General features: G+C 36.8%; 1 protein-coding gene across 6 annotated transcripts in view; it reads left to right on the top strand.

Moving 5' to 3' along the window:
* Window positions 1–26,924, top strand: part of LOC100882678 (uncharacterized) — a 490,348-nt gene that overhangs the window by 146,429 nt on the left and 316,995 nt on the right. For 3 of the 6 annotated variants that reach the window (XM_076534889.1, XM_076534888.1, XM_076534890.1), the window contains exon 2: window positions 16,208–16,301. The exons of the other annotated variants lie outside the window; for them this stretch is intronic. In XM_076534889.1, coding sequence (XP_076391004.1) covers window positions 16,297–16,301 — 5 coding nt within the window. In that variant the 5' untranslated portion in view covers window positions 16,208–16,296. The remainder of the gene's footprint in view (window positions 1–16,207; window positions 16,302–26,924) is intronic. 6 annotated transcript variants of the gene reach the window in all.

Below are 26,924 nucleotides of genomic sequence, written 5' to 3'. Positions count from 1 at the left end.
AAACAAATCGAAAAGATATCATTTTCCAATTTGTGGCTTTGCTTTCGAGATGTAAGCTGTTACTGCGTAACAAATATTGTATAAATTTGTAATTCGTTTAAGTGACTCGTGACCTCCCAAGGTAACAAAAATTAACTATCCACGTAGGGCAATTTGAAAAACATATTTCGAGGAAACCTCCTAAAATCATAAAGCCAAAAAGTTCAGTAATACGCATAATTACCCTTATAGATGCCATAAAAAAGGTCACCGGTTTTACACACTTGAGAAAGTTTAAAAAATTTACAATCTTAACCGCCCTAAACATCGAAGCTCCAGGGAACCTACCTGAGTCTAACACTTGAGTTTTCCAAAATAGAGAAAATCTCAAATACCCAATCAGAAACGTCGTTAGAAAAAGCCCCCACTATAAGCAAAAGTTAACGTCGATAGAAAATTTTGCGAGAAAGATCAGATAAAAACATACTCGCATACGAACAACTTTAAAATCATACTCTATGTGCCGTCCAATAGAATTCACAAACTTGTACTCTAAAATTTTTTGTAGTTGTATTATTAAGTATAAGTGTTACATTGAACTTTAACATATTATTCACTATCCAATATTTTCAAATATTCATTCGCCGTGAAGTCTGCGTGTGAAGTGAGCATTCTCGAAAGTATCTTTCAATATAAAAAATTGACTATTTTGCTCACGAGTCAACATAAGCAATTGAAGACGTCGAAATCAATTTCTGGTGCAAGTGACGTTTATAAACGCTAACACGGATGAAAAATCGGCATAACGAAATTGCATTCTGATAGTATTTTGTTCAACGTATATATGAAAAATCTCGAAATCAATGTTTTCACTAACAAAATCCTGAATGGAGTCAACTCCTCGTATATAATATGGTTTCCGTCAATCTTATACAACGCAATTTGCGTAACTTGCATACCTGAAGTAACTGAATTGAATTATGTAACCGATGAAAAATTATTCAACATAAATATCAGGAGAACATATAACTGCCTTTATGTGTGGAAAGATATCCAAACATTAAAGATTAACTTTGCTTCACTAAATAGAGATAAGCACTTTTTCCATTATTAATTTAATACCGTTTTATGTAAAATTAAATATATTTACGACTCATGACGACAAAAATATATAATTCCATTTAATAAACAATGACTTTCAAAATTCAAATCTCGAATGTAAGAAAAGATGATACATCATTATCTTTCCCCTTTAAAGTTTTTCAACGTTTTTTGACAAACATATTGAAGGTTTTGCATTTGTTCCTTTGTCTGTTTGTTTGTCTGTATCCCGCTGCAATTCTTAACCTTTTAACTTGAATTGTTGAAGTTAGTCGCGGGAGGTTGCCTTTCGCTGTATAGATGATGTTGATCGTTATCGAACCGATAAAAAACGGTGTCTTTGTATCATTTCGACCATTCTTAACATATAAAATTGACTGGAACATCGTTAAATGCTTTATACTTTATCCCTCACGACAGAACTTCATTTCTATTGACATCAAACGTTGTCAAATCAACAACAGATGTGTTTGGCATTATTTTTGATAACTTCGGACATGCTTTATCGTTTGAAACGACTTTACGATATAAACATTTCATTGTTGTGCTATTTACATATTTGCAGTAGGTACTCTAAATTTTAAATACACATCCGAGTTCGCATGATGCACTAGGTTTGTAGACCCACTAGTATTTAATACTATTTCATAAGATGCATAATTCCAAACTTATTTGAGACGTGGAAGTTAGCTTAAGCACTCTGTATATGTACAAGTACATTAGTCCCACAATTTACGCGAAGTATCCGTTCCATGTAAATTCATTTTACGTGAATGAGAATCGCGTAAATAAAGTTCGTCAATGCTGGTTTTAGAAATATACATTCATTTTAAATAATAAAGCAAAAGAAAATGTTAACATGAAAAGAAATGTAGGTAAATTTTCTTCAATGTCACTATCGTTGCCGCAGTTCAAAACAATTAACTACAAGGTATGTCTTGAAAGTAATGTCAGTGACTTTATTGTGACGCGACTTCACGTCGGACCGCGATTTTCTCGGTTAAAATTGGTAGTATGGGACGTCAGTTAAACAGATCTCTGCTGCTGAAGGTGCTCCGAGCATCCGGAGAGTGAGAACGAGCTTATCCGTGAGAATTGTTTTGTGTTACTGTACAAGTCAAAATGCAGCGCTCGTTAGAACAAAGAGTTGCGATCAAGTTTTGCGTGAAACTTGGAAAGACTGCGACGGAAACGGTTGCTATGATCAAGTCAGCTTATAAAGAAGATGCCCTGTCAGATCAGCAAGTGTTTCGGTGGCACAAGGCCTTTTTGAAAGGCCGGGAAGAGATCGACGACGAGGACCGTCCCGGACGGCCATCCACGACCACCACAGCCGATAATGTGACACGAGTGAGGGAATTGTTGAACTCAGACCGACGACTAAGTGCTCGTTTAATGGCCGATATGCTAAATATTCCAAAAACTGAAGTGTTAGACATCGTCACGAACCATATCGGCAAACAACTGGAGGTTGCACCACGCTCCGGCCCATACCGCCTTTATCGTCTCCGACTACTTGGTTAAAGCAGGGGTGCCAACGATTCCCCAGCCCCCGTACAGCCCGATCGTAGCTCCCCCCGACTTTTTTTTGTTTCCAAGACTCAAAACACTCATGAAACACAAGATTTTCGAGATAGTAGATGAAATCAAAAGAGCTTGTACAGCGGCATTGAAGGAAATTCCGGAGGAGGCTTAATGTAATGCATTCGAGAGCTGGAAGACTCGCTTGGAGCCGATGTATTGACGCAAAAGGAGCCTATTTTGAAGATTTGTAACGAGCAGTTCAATAAATGATTTTTAATCGACTTATTGACATTACTTTCAGGACATACCTTGTATTTCCTCTTAATTGACACAAACGTATCATTTCCATTCCCTGAGGTACTCTAACTTTAACATTTTAACGTTTTAACATTTGGTAGACACATTGAGCCCAGGGTTCGCATAGTTGTATTTCTTTTTTTTCGGTACATGTAATTGAAAAGTCGAGGCGATCCTTGGGTTTATTACTGTTACGGTAATTTGTAAGTTGAGGGCCGGATGGGTCACCGGTCAACGGTTTTGGGCCGGATGACCGCGGCAGGGGAAAGTGGGAATTTCCAATTTCGGGAGACGTCACACTTTCCCCACCCCGTGTTTCCTCCCTTCTCGGAGTCCTGAGAAGTTTATAAAATAGCATGTAAGAGAAGATGCGAGAGAGTCTCCGATTAGAATTTGATTTGAAAACATTAAACCTCCTCCGTATCCATTATTTAAATAGTTGTCGGCCTTTAATTGATTTTTTCCTACCTCTTAACCCGAAATAGTCTACACAAATTAGTTTTTTGTGTTAAAAATCGAATTTTGATTTGTTAGTTAACTAATACGGTTAGTTAACTAGTACGTATGAATTTTTATCTCGGAAACTATTTATCGAAATTAATTAAATCTTTTTGCATTTTAAACTTGAATGTTTTAACTATCATAATAATATTTTTTTCATTAGCAAATTCATTTTTTATTATCAGAAATTGCAAATAAATTTTTATTTTTTTAATTTTTTAACAATGTTTAAATATCTAATATGTAATATATATATATGGATGTGGATATTGAAATCTCACCTACAAAACAAGAAATTTTGTAAACGTTAGCGACGACATATTTGAAAAACCTCCGAAACCGCTGTTGTCACGTATGATAATAGGGCGCGCGCGTGAACATAAATGTGAATAACTCAGAAAACCGCAAATTACCGCAAGATATCGTTACAGATGCTTGTTCGGGAAGCTTCCAGCTTTCATTTAAGCCTATTTGGTAGGTGAACCGAGGTGGAGTTCACAACTTTTCCCTTGCATAAACATTAAGTACGTTTATGGTTTATATCTCCTTTTACAGTTTATATCAGTGTTAAAGATAAACCTTTTGATGTGTAACCTACATAATTATTATACTAAAGTACCATAAAAAATGCCAATAAAAGTGAATGAATATAATAGTTAAATAATAATTAAGCAGTATTATGTTAAACTTTGTTAACTGTGAAACGTCCGGGACTGCTGTTGTCGCGCGCGTTAATAGGGTGCGCGTATGAACAAAAATGGGAATAACTCATAAGACCGCAAATTACCGCAAGATATTGTTATAGATCCTTGTTCGGAAAGCTTCCAGCTTTCATTTAAGCCTATTTGGTAGGTGAACCGAGATGAAGATCACAACTTTTACCTTACATTAACATTAAATATGACTATGGTTTATATGTCTTTCTATATCACTGTTAAAAATAAACATTTTGTTGTGCACCTTACATAATTATAATGTTAAAAAATCATATAAACAGCCGATAATAGTGGATGAACATAATATTTAAAAAATAATTAACAGCATTATGTTAAACTTTACCCGGAAAAATTGACTTTAAAAAATGTTCAACTTTGGAGGCTCATATCTTCAAAATGATAATAATAAAGTCATTAAAATATGAAAACAGTATGCACAGATTCCTTATAAATTAGTTCCATTAAACGGATTTCAAGAATTGCGATTTTCATTTTTTGACTTTTGTCCACGTTTTCGCCGTTTTTCGCACTGTGCGACGTATGGTTAACGCCGGGAGCCTCAGGAAAATGATATGTGAACGAACCGACGTATGGCTAACGCCGGGTGTCACAGGAAATGTTACTATTTTGTGCTCGTAACAAAGATATGCCAGTATACCTCGAGCGGTTAAGATATACCAACTGGTGGGTTTATTAGGACTTTGGTTATAATTGACAAAGGCAAAAATTAAGTTTAAAAATAAAAGTTGACAATATATTCTTTTCCCAAAACCGGAATTACAAATGGTTATGTGTATTTGTCAGTTAAGGTGATTTTTACAAGAAATGTTCTTGACTTGATTTTACTTGAGTTTAAAATGTTTCGACTCCGACATAGCGAGAATCTAATCCTGCCTAGTTTTAACGAAAAACAAGCGAAACGGGGACCCGAAAGTACTTTAGAAAAATGCCTAACAGTAAACTATACGTACTGTATGGTTATCAAAAGTTGCTCGAAGGGGACTCTAACTCGATCTTGCTCAAAAGTGACTTACAAGTAAACCTACTCAAGTGTCACTTTCCGATTTTCATGAAATTTGGATATGTTATAGTACATGGAAAATTAGGGGACACGTATTTTTTTTTAGCTGCGGTAAAACATATTTAGGGTATGAAACAACCCCTCAAAGTGTGAGGGTAAAATGGAAAAATTGCGATATTTTCGAGATCAGTGAAGCAATTTTGATGATTTTTGGTATGAAAGTATCTTTCGATAGAAGACAAAAATTGGCCTAGATATGTTGGAAGGGGAGTGAAAATTAGGGGGTGAAATACCCTAAAGCGATCAATTTCTTGCTGTAAAAAAATCGGTTTTGATCTGATCGAAATAAAATCTATTAAAACTTCAAGAGAAAAATTAATTAGGTACACGTATTTTTTTTTTTTTTTTACATAAATATTTGGGACGTAAATAACTCCTAAATTACCGCGCTCGTTCGGCACTACGCATGAAACACCTTGCAAAACTGTATCTCTTAACTGTTCGATCTTTTTAATATGTATATCGGTTTTTTACGTTACTGAATGGAAATCTGAAATCAAAATTCAATATAACGGATCCATTATGGCGGACGAAAACTCGAAAACCTACTTAAATAGACTGTATCTGTAACATGCGATTTTCAAAATATAATACAATTTCTGACATTCATTGTTAGGTGTGTAAGGTGAATCAAGCGTGTTAAGAACATATTGTATATTGTTTATAACAAAATGGTTTGAACAATATAGCTTAAAAATGAAATTTTTTAAAATCTGATGACAGCATTCATTGTATGCAAAAAATGTCTATGGAAACATTGATCACATATTTTATTAATTCCTTTGTTCAAACAATTTTGAACGGTGGATATAAAAACCGATCATAATAGCAGAGCACACGACTCACCTACCTAAAATCGGGGTACCCCGCGTCCTTTTCCAGCTTGTAGAGATGTCAATTTTCGAGGCTCCATCGTTCTGAACGGCTCATTTTAAAGGGGAAGCTTCAAAGAATATGAACATATTTTTTTTTAATTTTAACCCTTTACGCCCCTCATTGAAAAAAACGCAAAAAAAGAATTTGTTTAAATTTTTCAACATTTTATAACAAATTGATAAAGTTAAAAAAAATATTTTGAAATAGCCCAAACCTTCACGAATAAAACAAAAAAAACATAGCTAAATCGGTTCAGTAGTTTCTGAGAAAAAACACCCCAAGTGGACCCCATTTTCGCCAAAATGGGCAAAAATTGCAAACTTTGACGGCTTGTCATTCGTTAACAAATTCGAAACCGGCAGAATGATGACTTAAACCCCCCCCCTAATTTCACATGGACTACAACGTATTTCGATTAAAGCAAAGTCGGAGATGGTGACTTCCAAAAGTGATCGGTTTGGCGTGGAATGACCCTACTATCTCGTGTAGTTTGGTAATTATATATTGATCGCTAACGATCTTTTATACCCTTGTAAATGTTCCAGTCGACAAACGATTAAGAAAGTCATTTAGAATTTCCTTTATATTGGAACAATGTGAATATCTAATTAAATACGTTTTTCCGAAAGGGTAACATTTCTACTTCCAGGCAAAACAATAAGAATTTACATTTATGTATGTAGTACAAGTTAATTAAAACCTGAACATATCCATTTGGCACACTAATTAAATAATATTTATGGCATGTCCTAGTCATTAATAATTACGGTTCGAAATATTGAATATACATAATTCTTATACACTTATATACTTGAATATACTTCATTCTTTCGGTCACGAATTAATTTTCCCTGAAAAAAATCATGGCTTTGGAAAATAGTTCCTTCAATTAAATTATGATTTATTAGTTATACAAAATATTTTCGAAATATTCGATAGAAATAGAATCTATCGTTATGACAATATAAGAATAATGTTCACAAGCGATGAAATTCTTCAAATTTAGATACACTGAGCACTTATACAGCACGTCCTTATATGATGGCGCCACGAGTAAGGGTTAATTTAATTATTTTTATTATTATTGAAAAAACATCAAGGTGATAACATTTTGTGAAATGAAAATAATTGATCTATGATAAATTCATTTAATCAATTGCAATGAGTTGTTTCTCCTGAATTAACTTTGGTATTAGCGTTGGTAACTTATAACGAAGTGCTTATTTTAAAGTCTTTTGCTTCTTTACTACTACACCTTTTTTCTTTTTGTTTCCCTTCAGTACTCATAATAATTGATATGATTTTATAGTGTACGGTGAATGATTAAAAGTATATTATAAAATTTTATCAAATGGTTATAAATGGTATTATACCATTTTAGATTAACTGATATTATAAGGAGTTTAAAAATAAGAAGTATATTTTGTATAATCATTATAAACATAAATATGTAGAATACAGAACACACTTACCTTAGTACAATAATTATTAACAGTGTAATAATTTCGCTAAGGCTAATTAATTTAATAATTTAGTCTCACGTGAAATCGCGTCTGTACCGATGGTGTTTAATGCAGGTAATGTCATTATGTACCAGTGGAAAAACATAACTTAATTTCAAAATCAGTAAGAACTAAAATTAATTTGAATTTTCTTACTTAATAAATCTAAAATATCTTGGTGTTTAATGACTGATCGGTGATATGTTATCACATACTAGTGAGAAAATACTTAATTTCAATATTTAAACAAAATTAATAAGAAATAATGTTAATTTGAATTCTTTATTATGTAGTCAATTTTTACTATTTAAAAAATGATTCAATATTAATTAATTTAACGAAGGTACTCCCTTGTTTGCTTGAATCATTACGAAACAAATTTAAAAACGTTGTGTCTAAGAATATTGTACTGTAATATTTTTGTGTGATATAAGTACTGAAGTATACATATAAATTTCTAATTATATCTGTGTAAAGATAATACATTTTGCTGTTATATGCTGTTTGGTTTGAAGGTTTAAAATAAGCGGAAATGTCATTATCAACAATATTCCTACGCAATTGTCAATTACTGGGACTCATTTGAGCATTATGACTTCTACCTTACAGTCGTGCATGTAGCATTTACCATAAACGTCTTGCTTATCTGCTTCTAAACGGTCACGCAATGTCTGTAATGGAAATATGGTATGGTTTGTGATGGAATATGGGAGATTATTATATTTAAAATAATACAAAGGCACAGTAACTTTTAAAAGACTAAATGAATTGATTATTTAAGAAAAACGACTTGGAAGGATCTCTTTAAATAACCCACTATATTTTATACGAGTGAAAAATTATAATATCAGAGAAATAATAACGAAGAAATATATGAATTTTATTTTATGAACATGCGAAGATCTGATCAAAATCGAGCGATATCTTACAAGTAATCGATAAATCCACGTACTTGATTACCGACTTCTCAATACATTTATTTTTGCGAATTGCATTGATATAAAAATTCAACAGTCTGAATCTACGCATCTGTTCTTTAAATTGCCGCTATTCAATCAATATTAACTTTTATACTTAGGATTACAAGTTCAATGATACACATCTCATCTGCTTACTCTACTCGGTTTCAACGTGTGCGCGACGTCAGTTTGTTAGGTGTGATATTTTACTGTAATAAACTATCCACTGATACGAGAGTTTAGAACTTTTTTCGCTACTTAACATTTTTAGATTATTGCAAATATTAACGGCACAAAAAACCTCTTTTACGCGCATAAGGAATCACTCGAAAACGTAATGGTCATTTCACGCCAAATTTTTCCCACAATTTGTAACTCTACCTCACACAATGACACTTTTGATCATAACCCCTCTCAAGCCATCCTGATAAGAGGAAAGAAACTCTTTTTCGCGGTTTCTGTCGAACAACGACGCTTTTTTTGTAGAACATAAACAATGAATGTTGAAACTAATATCTATAAATAAAGTTATGATTAAAAAATGTGACATTGGCCAAGAATTGTTACTAATATACTTTTCGAGGTATGAACAGAGTCATTAAGTTGTATACGAGGTCTTCTCTCGTTGATTTGAAACTAGTGGTATAAAACAACCGATCATACTAAAACGGAAGTTCTTCACGACTTTTCCAGCTTGTAGTTTCATATGGATTACAAGACATTTTGATTAGAGCAAAATCGCAGATGGCCAGGCCCAAAAGTGATCGATTTGGTGTGGAATAACCCTACTATCATAATAATAATCAAATTATGTAGTTGAGGAGAACAGGGTCTCGCTCAGTGTTGTTCAATTTGAGGAGAACAAAGTCTCGCTCAATGTTGTTCGATTTGCGTGATAATTCACGTTGCATAAGATTATTCACGATAATCTATTCGAGGAGTGTAGGACTCACTCGAATAGTGTTGCAATGTACGATCTTACCACCCTACCGTGGCCTGTTCGAGGAGTGTAGGACTCACCCGAACAGTATGTAATGTATGATTTAACCACCCTATCGTGGCCTGTTCGAGGAGTGTAGGACTCACCCGAACAGTATGTATGTATGATCTCACCACCCTACCGTGGCCCATTCGAGGAGTGCAGGGTCCCACTCGAATGGTGTTGTGATTGATTTCCGAACCACCCTGCATTGGTTATGCTACGTTGCGTTACGCGGAACCTTCTAACTCGCGATTCACTTTTTCGACTCTCGATCCGAACCGTGCAAGCTTCAACGTTCGACTGACTATTTTTTTATAAAAGAAATCGCCTGAACACCCTCGCGTTTCCGAAAGTAACGGTCAAGACAAATTCTATGCCTTTGTTTGTCCAAAACATGTCTACGGTAAGATTCGTTCGGACCGGATGTGATAGATAATAGGGTCCTCGGTGACCCGTATTCCGAAGTAAAAACTATTGATGGTGGCCTACGTGGCCGAACCGCTTGGGCCCTGCAATAAATCGTTTAATCGCGGCAAAGGTCTCGGTTCGCGGCCGAACACACTTGTTGATTTTTAGAACTTTCTGAAGATTTGAGAATTCAGGAATGGGTTAAGAATTTGGGATACAAGATTTGAGAAACATTAGAATTTGGGAACATTGGGATCTGGGGTTTTACTTGAGAAATTATGAATTTGACGGATTAGTAATTTAGTGAAAAAAACTTGAAAGCCCAGAGATTTGACTTGCGCCATAAAGATTTCGGGACGTAAGAATTTCGGTACCTTGAGATTTGGAAATCTATGGATATGAGAATCTAGGGATTTAGGAATCTAGAAACTTGGAAACCTAGTAAATTGGGGTTCTAATGATTTCAGAATTGGAAAATTTGGAAATTTGGATATTTAGAAATTAAGAAATTTAGATATTTGGGAAATTTCAGAAACTGAAAATTTCGAAATATGCAAATATAAATTTAATAATCTAGAAATTTGAGGATTTGGAAAGTTGAAACTTTGACAATTTGTAACGTTTTAGAAATATGGGAATTTAAAAATTTGCAAATTTAAAAAATTTGAAAATGTAAAAATTGAAAGATTTAAAAATGAAGAGAATTGCAAAATTAGAAAGTTTAAACATTTTTAACATTTAATAATTTGGGAATTCATTAAGTCGATAATCTAAAAATTTGTAAATTAGATATATTTATATTTCTATATATTTTTACAGGTAACAATATCATATTAAGTTTTATGTATTATCATTATTATCTACATTTGTTTCAAAAATGGATTTGTTCCACTTTCACAATAAATGGTTCACATAAGGAAAAACTTAAATCTACTTCACATAAAAATTTTTATTTCAGAAGATACAGAAAAGCCGAAGTATTCGTCCACAAGGGAACACGCCCTCTTAGGGGTCGTGGACAACAAGGGGACGTTGGTCCTAAGTACCAAATACAGAACGGAAAAAAATTAGGGGGGAACGGTATCGTCGTAGACCGTTCGCGGCCTCTAGGGTCCTCGTCACTGGGGCCAGGGGTCCTATCGCCCTCGCCCATACGCAAATGAATAATAAAAAAAAAGGGTAAGGATATGATTCCTACCTTTTTGGCGCGGGACTGCAAATTTCCACACAGGGGTGGCGGCGACAAGTTCTCCACACACGACACACACACACACATTACAGTGTACAAGAAATAAGCAAAAAGGACGGAACGCACTACTAAAAACTCAAGAAAAAAAAACTTAACACGCAAAATACACGGGAAAGCAAAAAGAAAAAAAAAGAATGATCCGAATTTTAGCGGGGGGCTTCGGCGAAAAACGACTCGACTTCTTGTCGCGGCGGCTCGCTTGCTTCTCCCTCTTCTTGGTCTTCTTCCCCGGTTCGCGGTATTCCCCCACCCCGAGGATTTCGGCGTCGAGGATGGGCCATCCCGTGATGCCTTGCGGCCAGGTCCTGGGGCCCTCTCTAGGTAGCGGTTAGGGGTGGCTCGTCCCCAGGTCTGGCGCCCTTCGGTGGCGGGCTGCCGGTCGGCCCCGCGGAGGATGACAGGGTGGCGTCGCGACCGGACAGCCGGCGACTCCTCTTCGGTGGACCCATCCCGCGCTTCCGTCCCTCAGGGAGAGGTTCCTCCACAACCGGGGACTACGGTGGCTCCGATGGTGGATGGGAGACAGCAGGGAAGGAGAAAAGCGTGGCGTCCGAAATGATAAAGAAAAAAGGAGGCGCGCAAGTAATAAAAAAACGGGGCACACTCTCACTCTCTCTCTTTCTCTCGTTCCTGCCCCAGCGGCGAGGGGTCCGCTTGGGCGGAGAAGTGGGGCCGGCAATTCGGGAGGATCCTCGTAACGAAGCATAACAACCAAAGAAAAACTAATCAACTGAATGAAAATATGCCTCGTTACACTACATACGCGTTTATGTAAGGAGTAATTTAATGTTATACTGTAAACATTTTAAGACGCTTTCGCCGTAACTCAACAAGAAGCATTTAAAGCGTTGTACTTTCAATTTCTACGCAGAATTATAACTGAATTACGATGTTTGAAGACGTATGTAATATATCCTACGTAATATAAATAAACAAAACATTACTAACACTTTAACTTTAATCTGTAATTTTAACGCCTCTTCGGATTTCCACAATTCATATCTTTTATTACTATATTTTAAAGAACTGATAATGTTAGAGTTTCGAACGCATAACGCACGTGCGTACAGGTGTAACATTCCTGAAGAATTTTCAAACTTTTATCCCAGTGTCATTTCTTCAATTATCGACTGTATTTCTCTCTTATCGACCGCGACATTAGACAAATCAAGTATCATAAGAATTCAGTAAACTGTCGGTAATAAATGTATAGTTCTTTATGGAAAATTCTGTAATGCTATGTGCGTACGTGCCGCGATGCTCACCCCGAATTTCCTAGTATTCTTGCGAAGTCTTAGAGGAAGACAGAAATATATTTTACAATTACGACATTATTAGTTATTAAAAACTTAGTTAAACAAATCAATTAATACACATCAAGCTTACTAATATTATGTTATCCGCAATTAAAGTCAAATGTTAGTTTATTACAGGATATACTGTAAATTATAATATTACTCTATGGAATGTTCTAGAAGCATCATATGCTTATACATTTAGATCCTATCCTTATAGAATTCGTGCGCAGTATATAGAAGAAGATAGAAAATGTAATTTTCATTAAAACACTACCAAATTACTATTTTTATATCAGGAATATAAACTATTATGTAGAATGCGATATTAATAATGTAATTAAATCGTTCGTTTGCACAATTAATGCCTAATTACGAATTTATATGAAAATTATATATTTCAACGTTATGGGGGTTTTCCAAGAAATCGACAGGCTTGTGAGTATAAAAGACCGAGCGAAACCCGCCTAAATCGCAGAACAGTTTTCGAAGTCGAGCACGCTAGAAGTCTCCTCGATAAGTATAACCGGAACAGTTTTCGCTGTCAAAAGCCGAAACGATTCTTAATACTTGATTGGTAAAGCGGGTATACGCCATTTGGATACCTGATCGCTAGGTCGTTCTAGTAACCAGCGAACAGCTGGTTCCCCATTCAAGCGGTCTTGTATCTGAAACTTCTTTAGGAGAGTGCTATACTTAGCGCCAAGAAAGACTATTGTAAGACATCAAACTGAGAGCTCTCAACTACTCATATTTGATTTTTCATCGAATTGCTAACGCGCCGTCAGATTCTCGGAGTTGCTCTGGGTAGTTTTGTAGCCAGCGAATAGCAGGCTCCCCATTTGAGCGACTTGGTCTCTGAAGCCCGTGTCTTTTGGGTGACAGTTCAGCAATTACGATTTTATAATTAGAATCAATTTTAATTTGCTACCCTGTTAGACTAATGCTGTTCACCCGATTCTGATATCGTTAGCTCGTTCTAGTAGTAACTGTTCCGAGGAATAATTCATTAGATTCAGACAGATTTTGGAATTTGAATTAATAAAAGAATATTGTTCTGTCATTAGCGTAATTTCCGTAGTCGACTACACCGCGTTAGATATCAGATAAAATCATTAATCTGTCTAACTTTGCGAAAGTGTATTTAGGTATACTTAGAGAATAACGTTTAGGTCGGATTCCTCGTTACGGTAGACTATAACGCGCTAATATTATTTAATTTTGTAAAAGAACATTATATAAATTACACACATATAAATCAAGCTAAATTTTGTCATTGCGATAGCTTCGAAATTAAGAATCAAATAATATATAATAGAATATCGAATTCAGTTAATTTTATAAAAGCTAATTCAGTTAATTTTATAAAAGTTAACTTTATCCAAGATCAGACTTAGGTTCGATTTATCATAAAGCATTAATTAGCGAGTTTCATTTTGTCAAATTCACAATTATCTTTAATTTACCGAGTTCTATTATTTCTATTATTAATATTATATCAAAATCTATTTAGTTTCTTTTGATCAAACCAATATACTTTTCATGTTTTGTTATTATTTGTTAAATTCATCATTTTCATTATTTTAATGAATAAACCTTATTGTTGAAAGATATTGACCTGTGGATTTCACTCCTTAACCGCACATCACACGAATCCCACATTCCTTAGATTTAGTTATTTATAAAAACGAGTCGTTCAGAAAAGCCGCTCTTTACCTCACGGGCGCTGTAAAGCGCAGGACTCCGCAGTAACTGTGCATGTACACTAGGGTGGCCCTTATTTTTCGACTTCCGATTTTTTTGGGTCTCACCCCCTAAAATTTTGACACTTGATGTTTGACACTGAAAGTTTCAGCATGATTCGATAACAGGAACCCGTGCCGCAATCGACTGAAGTTTTGAAATTTGCACGATTTCAGGTTATCGTCGAATAGGTTAGTGGGCTTTTATTTTACAAATATCAGTGAATATTTTATAATGAAAATATAATTTTTTATATATATAATTTTAGTGTTGGTGTATGATTTTCAAAAATATATTAAAAATTACTGAAAGTAATCTCGAATACGAAAACTAATCTCCTATTCAGTTAGCCATTAGAGATCTTATGTAAAATGAAACAAATATTTCGGTATTAAAAGACCATAGTTACATTCCATACGCACTAACACCTATTTCGCGGCGTGCTGTCGAGTTATATGTATAGAAAAAAAATAGCTATACAAGCTTTGTCTATGTTCGGCTGTCCAAAGGTTGATATGTTCAAGAAAATCTTTTAATTATGCGCCGCCTCCGAAAAGGTTGAAATGTATTTAATATACGACCTAACGAGTAAATAGGTTTCATTCATATCTGTTACGTAATTGTATGATTGAATGAAATAGAAATTACTTCATTAGGAAATAGAAATTATTTTATACTTTTTAGTGCATTTCGAAGTCGGCGTATTTTTTTTCTAAAAATTATTTTATCGTTACAAGAGTGAGATATTTGATTAAATCAGAGAACTACCGTAATTTTTAGACAATCACATTAACATACATTAAAACATGAATAGTTTAAATGTCTGATTTGGCGCTGCGATCTCCATAATCCGAAAAAGGTGAAAAGAATACATCAGTCTTTTGTCATAAATTGCAAACTTTTTCAATGAATATATTTGTAGCTTAATACTCGCCCCAGACGCAATGTTAGCTTCCTTTCGGCACTTTTGACAACTTTTTGAAAGCTTTGCCTCATTTCGAGGAAGTTTGATTCTGTGACAAAGAGTCGTATCTGGCACGGTTTGGTCTGTACGGTTGTATACGTGAGTGAGTGGTCGGGATGTGGTTTTATAGTATTTCGACATGTACACATATGTACATGTATATAATAATACGTAAATGACAGATTAATTTAAGACTGATAATTTGTCCTAATTATTAGTTATGATTTGAAGGTAAAAGTAATATCAAAAATAAAAGACCTATTTTCACAAACACAGAAGTTCTGAATTAGTGACGATCAGAAACACTGTTTAGAAAATATTAAATTTTTCGTAAACCATAGAATATTTAACAAATACCTGTTATGAATATTTATAGTTCCAGCATACTTTTCTATATGAGATTATTTATTACTGATATGCTTATAGAAAAAAATTATTAACATAATATCATTTTCGATCAAAAAGTTACAATAGCTAAAAGAAAAAAATTGTTATCGTTACATTGGCTGATTGATTTTTTACGAGGTATCGTAATCATAACAGTCGAATATATTAGATTGGGGAATAAATTCGTGGCGTTTTGACATTTTCTTTTTTTTACAGCGACATTTCACAATTTGCAAGGGGTTATAATATTCATTCGATAGAGCTCTTTCTGCTCTACAAAACTGTGTTAATCGTTTTTTTCAGTAGTTTTATTCGTTATTACTATTGAGGCTTAGAAATGGAATATCCAGGAGGTAAAAATTAGCACTTTCGACACCTGCTCTACACCTGTATATTTTTTAATAAATACATTTTATTAACATTGTTATTCTTTTTCCGATTATGTGATCTATGTTTAAAAAAGTTAAGAAACTTATTTGTTGAATTCGAGTAACCTATGCGTCAAACTTTCGTATATTCTTTATGAAATAAGTATGTTGAATGATCTTACATACAGGGAATCAACAAAAAATATGTATAATGTGTGTAATATCTTTTCAATCTTTATTCGTGAATTCAATCAAAATACTTTGTATTGATACAGACATGCACGTGAAACAAGAAGAATAAAAGAAACATGGAGGATTTGTGCGTGGCCGTAGTAAAAGCCTGATCAAGAATTGCTAAAACAACATGCCGTAAGTTATTTAAATGTATATCGCATAAACGTATTGTGAATTTACCAAATAAAGATATCCGTACAAATTATTAACATCGTACAGCTTCAGAATTATATGTTATAAAGTTTGAAAGCATATATCCGTCAGCATTTTGATATTCCAAATAAAAACTGTAATGCATTCGTGTACAATTTCAGGTAATTTTAACTTTTCTTATGTTTTACAATATCACAGTGATCCTCGTAAATTTTCATGTTCTAATTATGATTCTCTAAACCAACCCACTTAAACATCCGCAGTTCATCAGAAACTTAATTGTGCAAAAAAATGTTGCATTTTTAATCTTACGATTCGTTTATGCTTGAATAATAAAAGTTGTACAAATCCCTTTTGCAAAAAATAATTCTGCATACTTTGAAGAATAAAATTATATTTTTATATCATTGTAAACGTTTAAAAAAAATATTGATCGTTATTATATAGTTAGGAATTATAAACAAATGTACTTTTTGAAAGAAAGGCATAAATCTCATTTTGCCGCAGGACCATATGTAACGTCCCGCAGAACCCTTTTTTGTACAATACCACACCTCAGATCTATTATCGACAGTATTAGGCAATTACCGACAGTACATTACAAATCTATTACCATATCTATCAAATTCGACAGTCGGTAATCAGTATAGATACATATATATTATATATATATATAAAACTATAAAATAATTACTATAAATGAATATATATATTCATTTATAGTAATTATTTTATAGTTTTGATTTAGAGTAGGTAATATTTTTCTGTAATAATAATTGAATATTAAGTTAGAATGATTAAACCAAGATTATGTATTATTTTATTTTAGTTCTAATAAATAGTTTTGTATGGGAAATTTCCATTACGCTATGATGTACCTACGTGCCGCGATGCTCGCCCCGGAATCCTTGAGATCAGCGCTAATCCTAGAAAAAGATGGAGACACTATTTCTATTTACGGCATTATCAGACATTAAATTAATTAATTAACTAAATCAATTAATATACGTAAAATCAATCAGTACTAAACTATTCATGGCCGGAACCAAAATTATTTTCTTCAACTAAACAGCTGTAAATTGGAATAGATTCGGCTCACGTAGAATTTGTGCGCAGTTCATTAGAAAAGGACAGAAAATGTATTTTTCGCTAAAACACCGTTATGCTATTATTTTAATATTGAAATGTTAGTCAAAAATTAAAGAGTGACATTTAAAGTATAATTAAATCATTCAATTTTATAATTAATGTATAATAACAATTTTATAATTAATGAATTTATATGAAAATTTAGATATTCTCACGTCTGAAACTCCTTTGGGAGAGAGCTATACTTAGCACCAAGAAAGGCTAAGATATCGAAACGATAGCTCTCAGCTACTCATATTTGACTTTTTCGTCGGATTGCTAACGCGCCTTCAGATTCTCGGAGCTCGCTCTGGGTCGTCCCGTAGCTAGCTAACACAGGCTCCCCATTTGAGCGGCTTGGTCTCTGAAGCCCGTGTTTTTTGGGTGACAGTTCAGCAATCACGACTTTATGTTAGAATCAATTGATTTGCTACCCTGTTAGACTTATACTGTTCACCTGATTCTGGTATCGTTGGGTCGTTTTAGTAGCTGGCTAACGCAGGCTCCCCAATTAAGCGATCTGGTTTCGGCTGTCAGTGTTCGTTTTGGCTAAAAGGATCATGTACGATTAGTTGTCAAGTCGAATTATTAAAAGAGTAACTGTTCCGAAGAAATAATTCATTAGATACAAATAAATTTTGGTAATTTGAGTTAATAAAAGAATACTGTTCTCACTCTAGCGTAATCTCCGTAGTCGACTACACCGCGTTAATTTTTGCGAAAGCGTATTTAGGTACACTTAGAGAATCTCACTTAGGTCGGATTCCTCGCGGCGGTAGACTATACAGCGTTAATATTAATTTATATAAATTAATCGTACAAGTCAAGTTAAACTTCGTCATTGCGATAGCTTCAAATGCGAGAATCAAATATAAATGTATAAAGAATACCAAATTTAGTTACCGTTATAAAAGCAAAGTTAGTTTGATCAGAGATCAGATTTAGATACGATCCAATATAAAGTATTTTAGGTTTTTGGTGAGGTAAAAAAATATATATAGGTAGTTTGTTAACTATTTAACAATAACAATTTATTAATAAGAACAAATAACAATTAGCGCATCTCTTTAATGCTCGTGTGATCGGTCACGAGTTATGATTCGCACTGGCCACGAGGCCCATGCTTATTGCCACGCGTACCCCTCGAAGACAAAAACGCATCGCTCCGCGTAACGGTTTTATGGAAAATTCCTATTCCCCCGTCGCATGACCGTTACCATTAACGGTTACGGAAAAAACCTATCCGATGCGAAGAATCGGTACGCCACACTACCCCCCTACCAGTGATTAACACTCACTCAAAAAGGGTATACCGAAAGTCATGAACATACTTCGTATAAGCAAAATCTTCGCACACGCGCAAATACACATACTAAAATTATAGAATTTACACGCTATGCCATATATACAAAAAAATGTGAAACGTTACATAAATTCTTACTACTAGTACATGATATTACCATAAACAAAAAAAACTATATACATATATACACTTAGGGAAATCCCGCTTGATAACGGTCTGGAAACCGAACTCTCCTACCGGACCGTAACGTACGTCTGTCGACGTTATTATCGGTTGGAGTCTGTATAAACACTTCGTCATCAACTACTTGCGGGTCACGTTCACTAATGTGCTCATTCAAAATAAACGCGGGCTTTAACTTATCGATTGAGACGGTAGACTTCTTTCCTCTCATTTCGATCACAAATGTCTTGTCTCCGCGCTTAATTACCCTAAACGGCCCGACGTACGGTGGGTGCAACGGACCCTTGACCGCGTCGTGTCGTAGAAATACATAAGGGCACGTCGACAGTTCCTTAAATATGAAAGTTTTGTTAGTGCCATGGCGCGAAGCAGGTGATGGTTTCAAACCCTCGAAACGTCTTCGCAGCCGATCTGCGTAAACCGTCTGCGTATCTTTCTTGCCCGCAACAAAAAATTCGCCCGGTAAACGTATTCCCGTACCGTAAACGAGTTCTGCCGACGTTGTTTTTAAATCCTCTTTATATGCTGTGCGAATGCCAAATAAGACAATTGGTAATACTTCAACCCAATTATCTGTCTCATGACATTTTATCGCTGCTTTGATCTGCCGATGTAACCTCTCTACCATCCCATTTGCTTGAGGATGATAGGAAGTCGTTCGGAAATGAGATGCTCCGATTAGTCGCGACAATTCACTAAAAAGATTCGATTCGAATTGACGCCCTCAATCTGTCGTAATTTTTAATGGCACTCCAAAACGCGCAACCCATGAATTAATAAACGCGTTCGCGACCGTTTCCGCGTCAATTTCTACGATCGGAATAGCCTCCGGCCAACGAGAGAATCTATCGACGCACGTTAACACATACCTGAAACCTTGTGATACAGGTAACGGTCCAACTATATCAATATGCACGTGCTCAAATCTTTCGGTGGAACTGTCGAAGCTGCCGACGGGTGTAACTACGTGCCTCGTAATTTTCGACCGCTGACACGCAACGCAATGTCTCGCCCAATCGCGGCAATCCTTATTTATCGAAGGCCATACAAACCGCTTGGTAATTAATTTTTGCGTTGCACGAACCCCAGGGTGCGAAAGTCCATGCAACGAATCGAAAACCGCACGTCTTAATGATAACGGAACGAAAGGCCTTGCCGCTTCGCCCGATATGTCGCAAAATAAATATACATTAAATCCCGGAAAATAAATCTTTTTTAATCGCAGGGCGCTAGAATCGGATTCCAAGATCTGTTTTAACTCGGTATCATCCGTTTGAGCCTGCTCCAATGCACTATGATCGGGAGCACGCACAGCCTCAACCCGCGACAAAGCATCCGCGACCGTATTATCCGTGCCTTTAATGTGACGAATGTCCGTCGTAAACTGCCCTATACAATCTAAGTGGCGAAACTGGCGCGGGGAACACTTGTCCAACTTCTGACGAAATGCAAAAGTCAACGGTTTATGATCAGTATATATGGCGAAGTCCCGACTTTCTACGAAATACCGAAAGCGTTTTACCACTGTGTATACCGCCAACAGCTCCCGATCATAGGCACTGTACTTCCGTTGTGCTACGGAGAGAGTCTTTGTTAAAAACGCGAGAGGCTGCCACGCCCCGTCTACGAATTGCTGCAAGACAGCGCCGACCGCGTAATCCGACGCATCTACGACGATGCTAATGAGCGCGCCAGGTACCGGGTGGGCTAACATTGTGGCCCTCGCGAGACTATCTTTAACCTCCCCAAACGCTTTGTTCGACGACTCGGTCCAACCAACTGGCGAATTCCCCGATCTAGCGCCTTTTAAAAGATCGTTCATTGGTTTCATTAACGACGCTGCGCTAGGAATAAATCTGCGATAAAAATTGACCATGCCTAGAAATCTCCTAAGAGTCTTTATGTTTTCAGGCTTTGGAAACTTCACAATCGCGTCGACCCGCTCGCACATCGGCTTAATACCCTCGCTGTTAATTGTATACCCCAGGAAGGAAATCTCGCTCACGCCGAACTCGCACTTAGCCGGGTTTATGACAATTCCATACTTATTCAACTGCTGAAACAATGTCTTTAAATGTTCGTAATGTTCGGCCTCATCTGTGGACGCGATAAAGAAATCGTCGATGTAGGCGAACACAAAATCAAGTCCCTGCGTTATTTCGTCTACGAATCGCTGGCATGTTTGCGCCGCGTTGCGCAAACCAAACGGCGTGAACACGAACTCGAACAATCCGAACGGTGTCGCTATCGCGGTTTTCTCAATATCAGCCGGCGCGACCGGTATCTGATTGTACGCCCGCACTAGGTCCACTTTGGAAAACACCCGTTTCCCGTGTAAAAAATGTGAAAAGTCCTCAATGTGAGGCGGCGCATACCTGTCCGGCACAGTACGATTGTTGAGCGCGCGGTAATCACCGCACGGTCGAATACCTCCATCCTTCTTCGGCACAAGATGTAACGGCGACGCCCATGGACTTTTCGACGGACGAATGATTCCCTGCTGCAACATGAGGCCTATTTCCGCCTTGGCCACCTTCAGTCGATCTGGAGCAAGGCGCCTGGGTTTGCAGTGAACAGGTGGTCCCGGTGTCGTCTTAATATGATGCACTGTGCTGTGTTTAACCGTGTCCCTCCGAAACACTGCAGGCCGGGTCAAGTCCGGATACTCCGCGAGAAGCCGATGGTACAGCGTGTCACTCGCGATCGTCTTTACTATCGGGTAACTTGCATTAGCGTACCGGCCGACTGAAAACAAATTCGTCGTTCCATCGACTAAGCGTCTATTGCGCGAATCCACCAGCAAGTTATAATGTGCTAAAAAGTCCATCCCGATAATCGGTCCTTCCACGTCCGCAATAATAAAACTCCACGTAAACTCGCGGCGCAACGACAAATTCAGATTTACGGTCATTGTTCCGTAAGTGGCAATGCGTGCACCATTCGCCGTATACAGCGCGTATTCACTTTCCCGCGCACAGCCACTTGTCTTCAACCGCGGAAAAACGCACACGTCCGCGCCCGTATCGACAAGAAACCGAACCTTTGTCCATTTGTCGGTGACGAAAATGCGGCCAGATTTACCACCGTCGAAGTTTGCCGCGTTTAAGTACGACGGTTTTCCGCGTTTCCCGTGTTCCACGCTCAGGGTTCTTTACACGTCGTTGCTTTCTCACCCCATTTGTAGTGGTGTCAACACAACCAATTCGGGGGCTTCGTGCCTCGCGCCTGCTGCCGATCTTTGCTTGCCTCCCGTGACAAACCGCGTGCCGGTGACCGGAACTTTTTCCGTGGAGCCCGATTCTGTCGTAGTACCGTGCTCAACTGAATCTTCAGCTGTTTTAACTCCTCGCTTAAACGGTCGATTTCCGAGGTATTGGCCACCGCGGCTATTCGTCCTCTTTCTGCCGGAATGTCGTGTACTCTATCCGCTATTTCGGCGAGCTTGGTGCCGTCTTTATCAGATGTAGCGGCTAACACGAGCTGCGTCTTCACCGGGAGACGATTCTTCCACATCTCCGTCAGGAATTCGTCGTTTACCGAGGAGCCCACCAATTTCTTCAAATGACGCCAAAACTGCGTCGGTGTACGGTCGCCGATTTTTTCGGATTCCAGGAGCTTTCGGACACGCGTACTATCGGAATCGGATAGTCTTTTGATTAATTCTTCTTTCAGTGTCTCATATTTATTTTCGTCCGGTGGATTACATATCACGTCTTCAACCTCTTCGGCGTACTTTCCGTCGAGTTGTGCCACGACGTAACCGAATTTCGTTTCGTCCTTGGTTATCCTGCCGATAAGGAATTGGGCTTCTAACTGCTTAAACCACAAAGCCACTTTCTGCGGTCAAAACACCGGGATCCGCATAGCACTGGTTGAAGCAACACTTATATTTTCACCACCGGTGCCCTCACTGGGTCCAATTTGTCCGGTCAGAGACATATTCGCGCACAAACTACACTAAAAAAAAACCACAAAGTCTATAATATTTCACCTCACGTACCAATTATAAACGCGGATACTATGCATAAAGATACTATGCATATTGCATACTAAATAATAATACATTTAATCACTAACTTAGATTTTTACACAACATGAATATGCAATTACACATTTCCTGCGTTGTTACAAAAACCGATCGTCTTCTAACTCTATTCTTTTTGTGTTCGTCACGGTAGATGTCGCGAATATCCTTCAATTCCCCCACTTTCGCGACATTTGTGGCGGGCTTAAAATTTCAAGCAATCATATGACCAGCTTCAACCCTAATGTTTTTATGCACTCCTCATGCTTTACTGGTTTCAATCCTTTCGTGAGTATATCAGCTGGATTTTCGTTCGTGGAAATGTATCGAATCTTGACCAGTCCTGCTTGTACCTTTTCTCTAACTATATGATAACATATGTCAATGTGTTTAGTTCTAGTTTTATCTACTTTACTTTTAGAAAAATCAATTGCTGCCTTATTATCACTAAACATTTCAAAACCTGTAAAATAATACAATAAATCTAATTCCTTGAATAACATATTGATCCACATGACTTCCTTTACTCCGTGTGACATCGACACATATTCAGCCTCCATCGTGGACGTGGCGATACATCTTTGTTTTTGCGATCTCCAGTGGACAAGATTTCCTGCAATGCGCACAATTAAGCCTGAAAAAGAATGTCTATCGCTCAAGTTACTACCCCAATCAGCATCACAAAACACTTCTATATTCCTATTGTCATCGCAGTTATACTCAATTCCATAATTCCGTGTTTTACTCAAATATCTAAATATATGCTTTACCTGAATCCAATGTTCCTTACTTGGCTTTATATTATATTGAGATAATTTTACAACAGCAAATAATATGTCAGGTCTAGTGCATGATGCTAAATACATTAGTGAACCTATAGCTTGCTTGTATGGAATCCCAGACATCTCGTTTTCTGAATTACACAATTTTATTCCTGGTTCTAACGGTGTTGCAGCGCCGCGACATTCTTCCATACCATATTTCTTTAACATTGAATCTATGTACGCCTTTTGCGTTAAGCACATATTGCCATTCGCATTCCTTTGGATTTTAACACCTAATACAAAGCTAACTTCACCTAGATCCTTGATTTCGTACTTATTAGATATTGTTTTCACAATGTTGTCAATTATGCTAGTTTCAGGAGAAAATATTAAAATATCATCAACATACACTACTAATATAATGTCATTATGCAACCTATATACACAACTTGAAGTCTTTAGTCTCTGGAGTCCACAACTTATTAGAAAACTATCTAACTCGTCATTCCAATTTCTGCTAGCCTGCTTTAAACCATATATAGGACGCATTAGTCTAGCCACCTTCCCGTCCTCTTCCTCAAATAACGGAGGTAACCTCATGTAGATTTCTTCTTCCAACTTTCCATACAGAAATGCATTTTTAACGTCGATATGTCTTGTTTTCCATTTAAAGGTCGTTGAAAGCGCCAATAGAATTCTGATCGTGGAGAAATTTGCAATTGGCGAATACGTCTCACCATAATCTTCTCCTTCCTTTTGACCAAATCCCTGAGCAACTAGTCTTGCCTTGAACCTGATTGGTTTTCCATTAGAATTAGTCTTGAGTTTAAAAACCCACTTGCATCCAATGCATTTCTTATCCTTGGGTAGGTCAGTGACAATCCAAGTTTTTCTTTCTTTTAAACTATTCATTTCTTCATTGATGGCCTGTTTCCAGGACTCTGCTTGAGGCGAGTATAGTGCCTCATCTACGCTATCTGGTTCCGCAATTTGTAACAAATTTGCTTCAATGTCCGTTGAACCTTCATCTGTTTCATTTTGACTTTCTTGGTCATTTATGTTCAATTTAGGCTTACCCTTTCTACCATATGGATTTCTTATTTTCTTCAATGGTCTACCTCTGCGTGGTTTATCGCTTGGAACTATTGTCTCCCCCACTATCTCTGCATCTTCCGCTTCTGCTTCAATCAACCCAGTATGCTCAGGTTGTGAACTGCTATGAGTATTTTCATTAGTATTATTAATCGTAAGGGCAACGTTGTCTTCATTTAACCACAGATCTTCTGGTGTATGCTGTATACCATTTCTTTCATCAAACCATTCAGTTGCTTTTATATTTTCATAAAATCTCACATGCTTTGTCGTAATGATGTTTCTCTTCTCTGGACACCATAGCCTATATCCGCACGTATTCGTCGCGTAACCAACTAATATACATGGCAATGCTCTACCATCCAACTTATTCCTACCTTGCATTGGCATTCTTGCATAAGCCAGACAACCAAATACCTTTAAGTGTTTTATGCTAGGTGCATGCTTGATCCATAAACCCAATGGAGTTTCATCATTAACTTTTGAATTACTCACCCGATTTCTAACATATGCGGCTGTGCTAATCGCCTCAGCCCAAAAAGTCTTTGGCAACTTCGCTGAATGTAACATGGATCTGGCTAAGTCTAACAGCGTTCGATTTGCCCGCTCTGCGACGCCATTCATTTGAGGTGTCTCTACATTGCTCCGTTCATGTTTAATTCCCAGTTGATCAAAATATTGTCTAACCTCTTTATTACAGTACTCTAGACCGTTGTCAGATCTGAATCTTAATACCTTTTTACCTGTCTGTCGTTCAAGCATCGTAATATAATTACGTATACATTCTACCGTTTGATCCTTCGACTTGATACATTGTACATGAATTCTGCAGGAATAGTCGTCAATGAAGGTTATAAAGTACCTACTTCCACCTAGAGACGTCACTGGCATTGGTCCACATAGGTCAGAGTGAATCAGCTCGCCGATATCCTTTGATTGTCTGATAGTTATCGGTTTGCAAGGTGCTTTAGTTTGCTTTCCAACATAGCAGGCATCACATGCTGTACTTTCAACAGCAGTATCCTCAAATCCCAACACCTTCTTCAGTTGAAAAGTTTTCTTGATGGTATCATTGTTAATATGACAAAATCTCTCATGCCAGAGCTTCTTGTGCTCAATGTTCACTGCATGCGATTCTAAATTGCTATCATTATCATTCATAATTGTTCGCACAACGTACAAATCATCTTTTCTAAGTGCGACACATAAAACTTTTCTTGTATTTTGGTGTCTAATTCTGATTACTCCATCTCTAATTAACAACTCATGACCTTTTTTCTCAATTTGTGAAACCGACAATAAATTTTTCCTTATATCTGGTACATAATATACATTATCGAGTCTTATTTTTCTTATTGAATTTCCAACACTCATATTTAACATAATACTGCCCACACCTTTGGCTTTCAATACAGCACCAGTTTTCTTCTGTGGGTTTGCTGCAGTATTAACCATTTCTAAGTCCAATTCCTTAAATGTCATAAACCAGTCTTTCCTATTGCTGACATGGTGCGTGCATCCACTGTCTAGTAACCATGTCGAATCTACATTGACACTATTTAATGACAACAAAAAGGCCCCATCTGTCTTGGATTTAGTATTGGTATGCTTCACTGTGCGTTCCCTATTTACCCTGGTACGACACTGATTGGCAAAATGACCTATTTTGTTACACTTAAAACACGTAGCTTGGTTGCCTTTGTATTTACTTGTACCAGCATTATTATTATTTGAATATTTGTCATATCTCTTTGATAGATGCAATGCCTCTTTACCTGTATCTACTTGCTCATCTTTTCTGGAACAACGTCTTTCGTATTCTGCAAGAAGCACTCTACTAATTTCTGTGGAATTAAACTTATCATCAGGCAAACTAGCAAGTGACATATTCAATGTTTCATAACTTTCTGGTAAACCAGCCAACAGTGCATACGCCAGGTCCTCGTCCTTAGGTTCAGCACCTGCTTCTCTTAGATTATTTGCAACAACTTTCGCTCTCGAAACATATGAAGACATGTTTTTATTACCTTTCATTTTTAAATGATAGAATTCCTTTTTCAAAATCATAATACGTACCCTGGATTTAGGCTCATGTACCTGTTCAAGTCTTA

This window comes from Megachile rotundata, chromosome 8 (genome assembly GCF_050947335.1).
Source record: "Megachile rotundata isolate GNS110a chromosome 8, iyMegRotu1, whole genome shotgun sequence".
NCBI lineage: Eukaryota > Metazoa > Arthropoda > Insecta > Hymenoptera > Megachilidae > Megachile > Megachile rotundata.
Note: the sequence above shows the minus strand (reverse complement) of the source record. Positions and strands in the feature narration are given on the sequence as shown.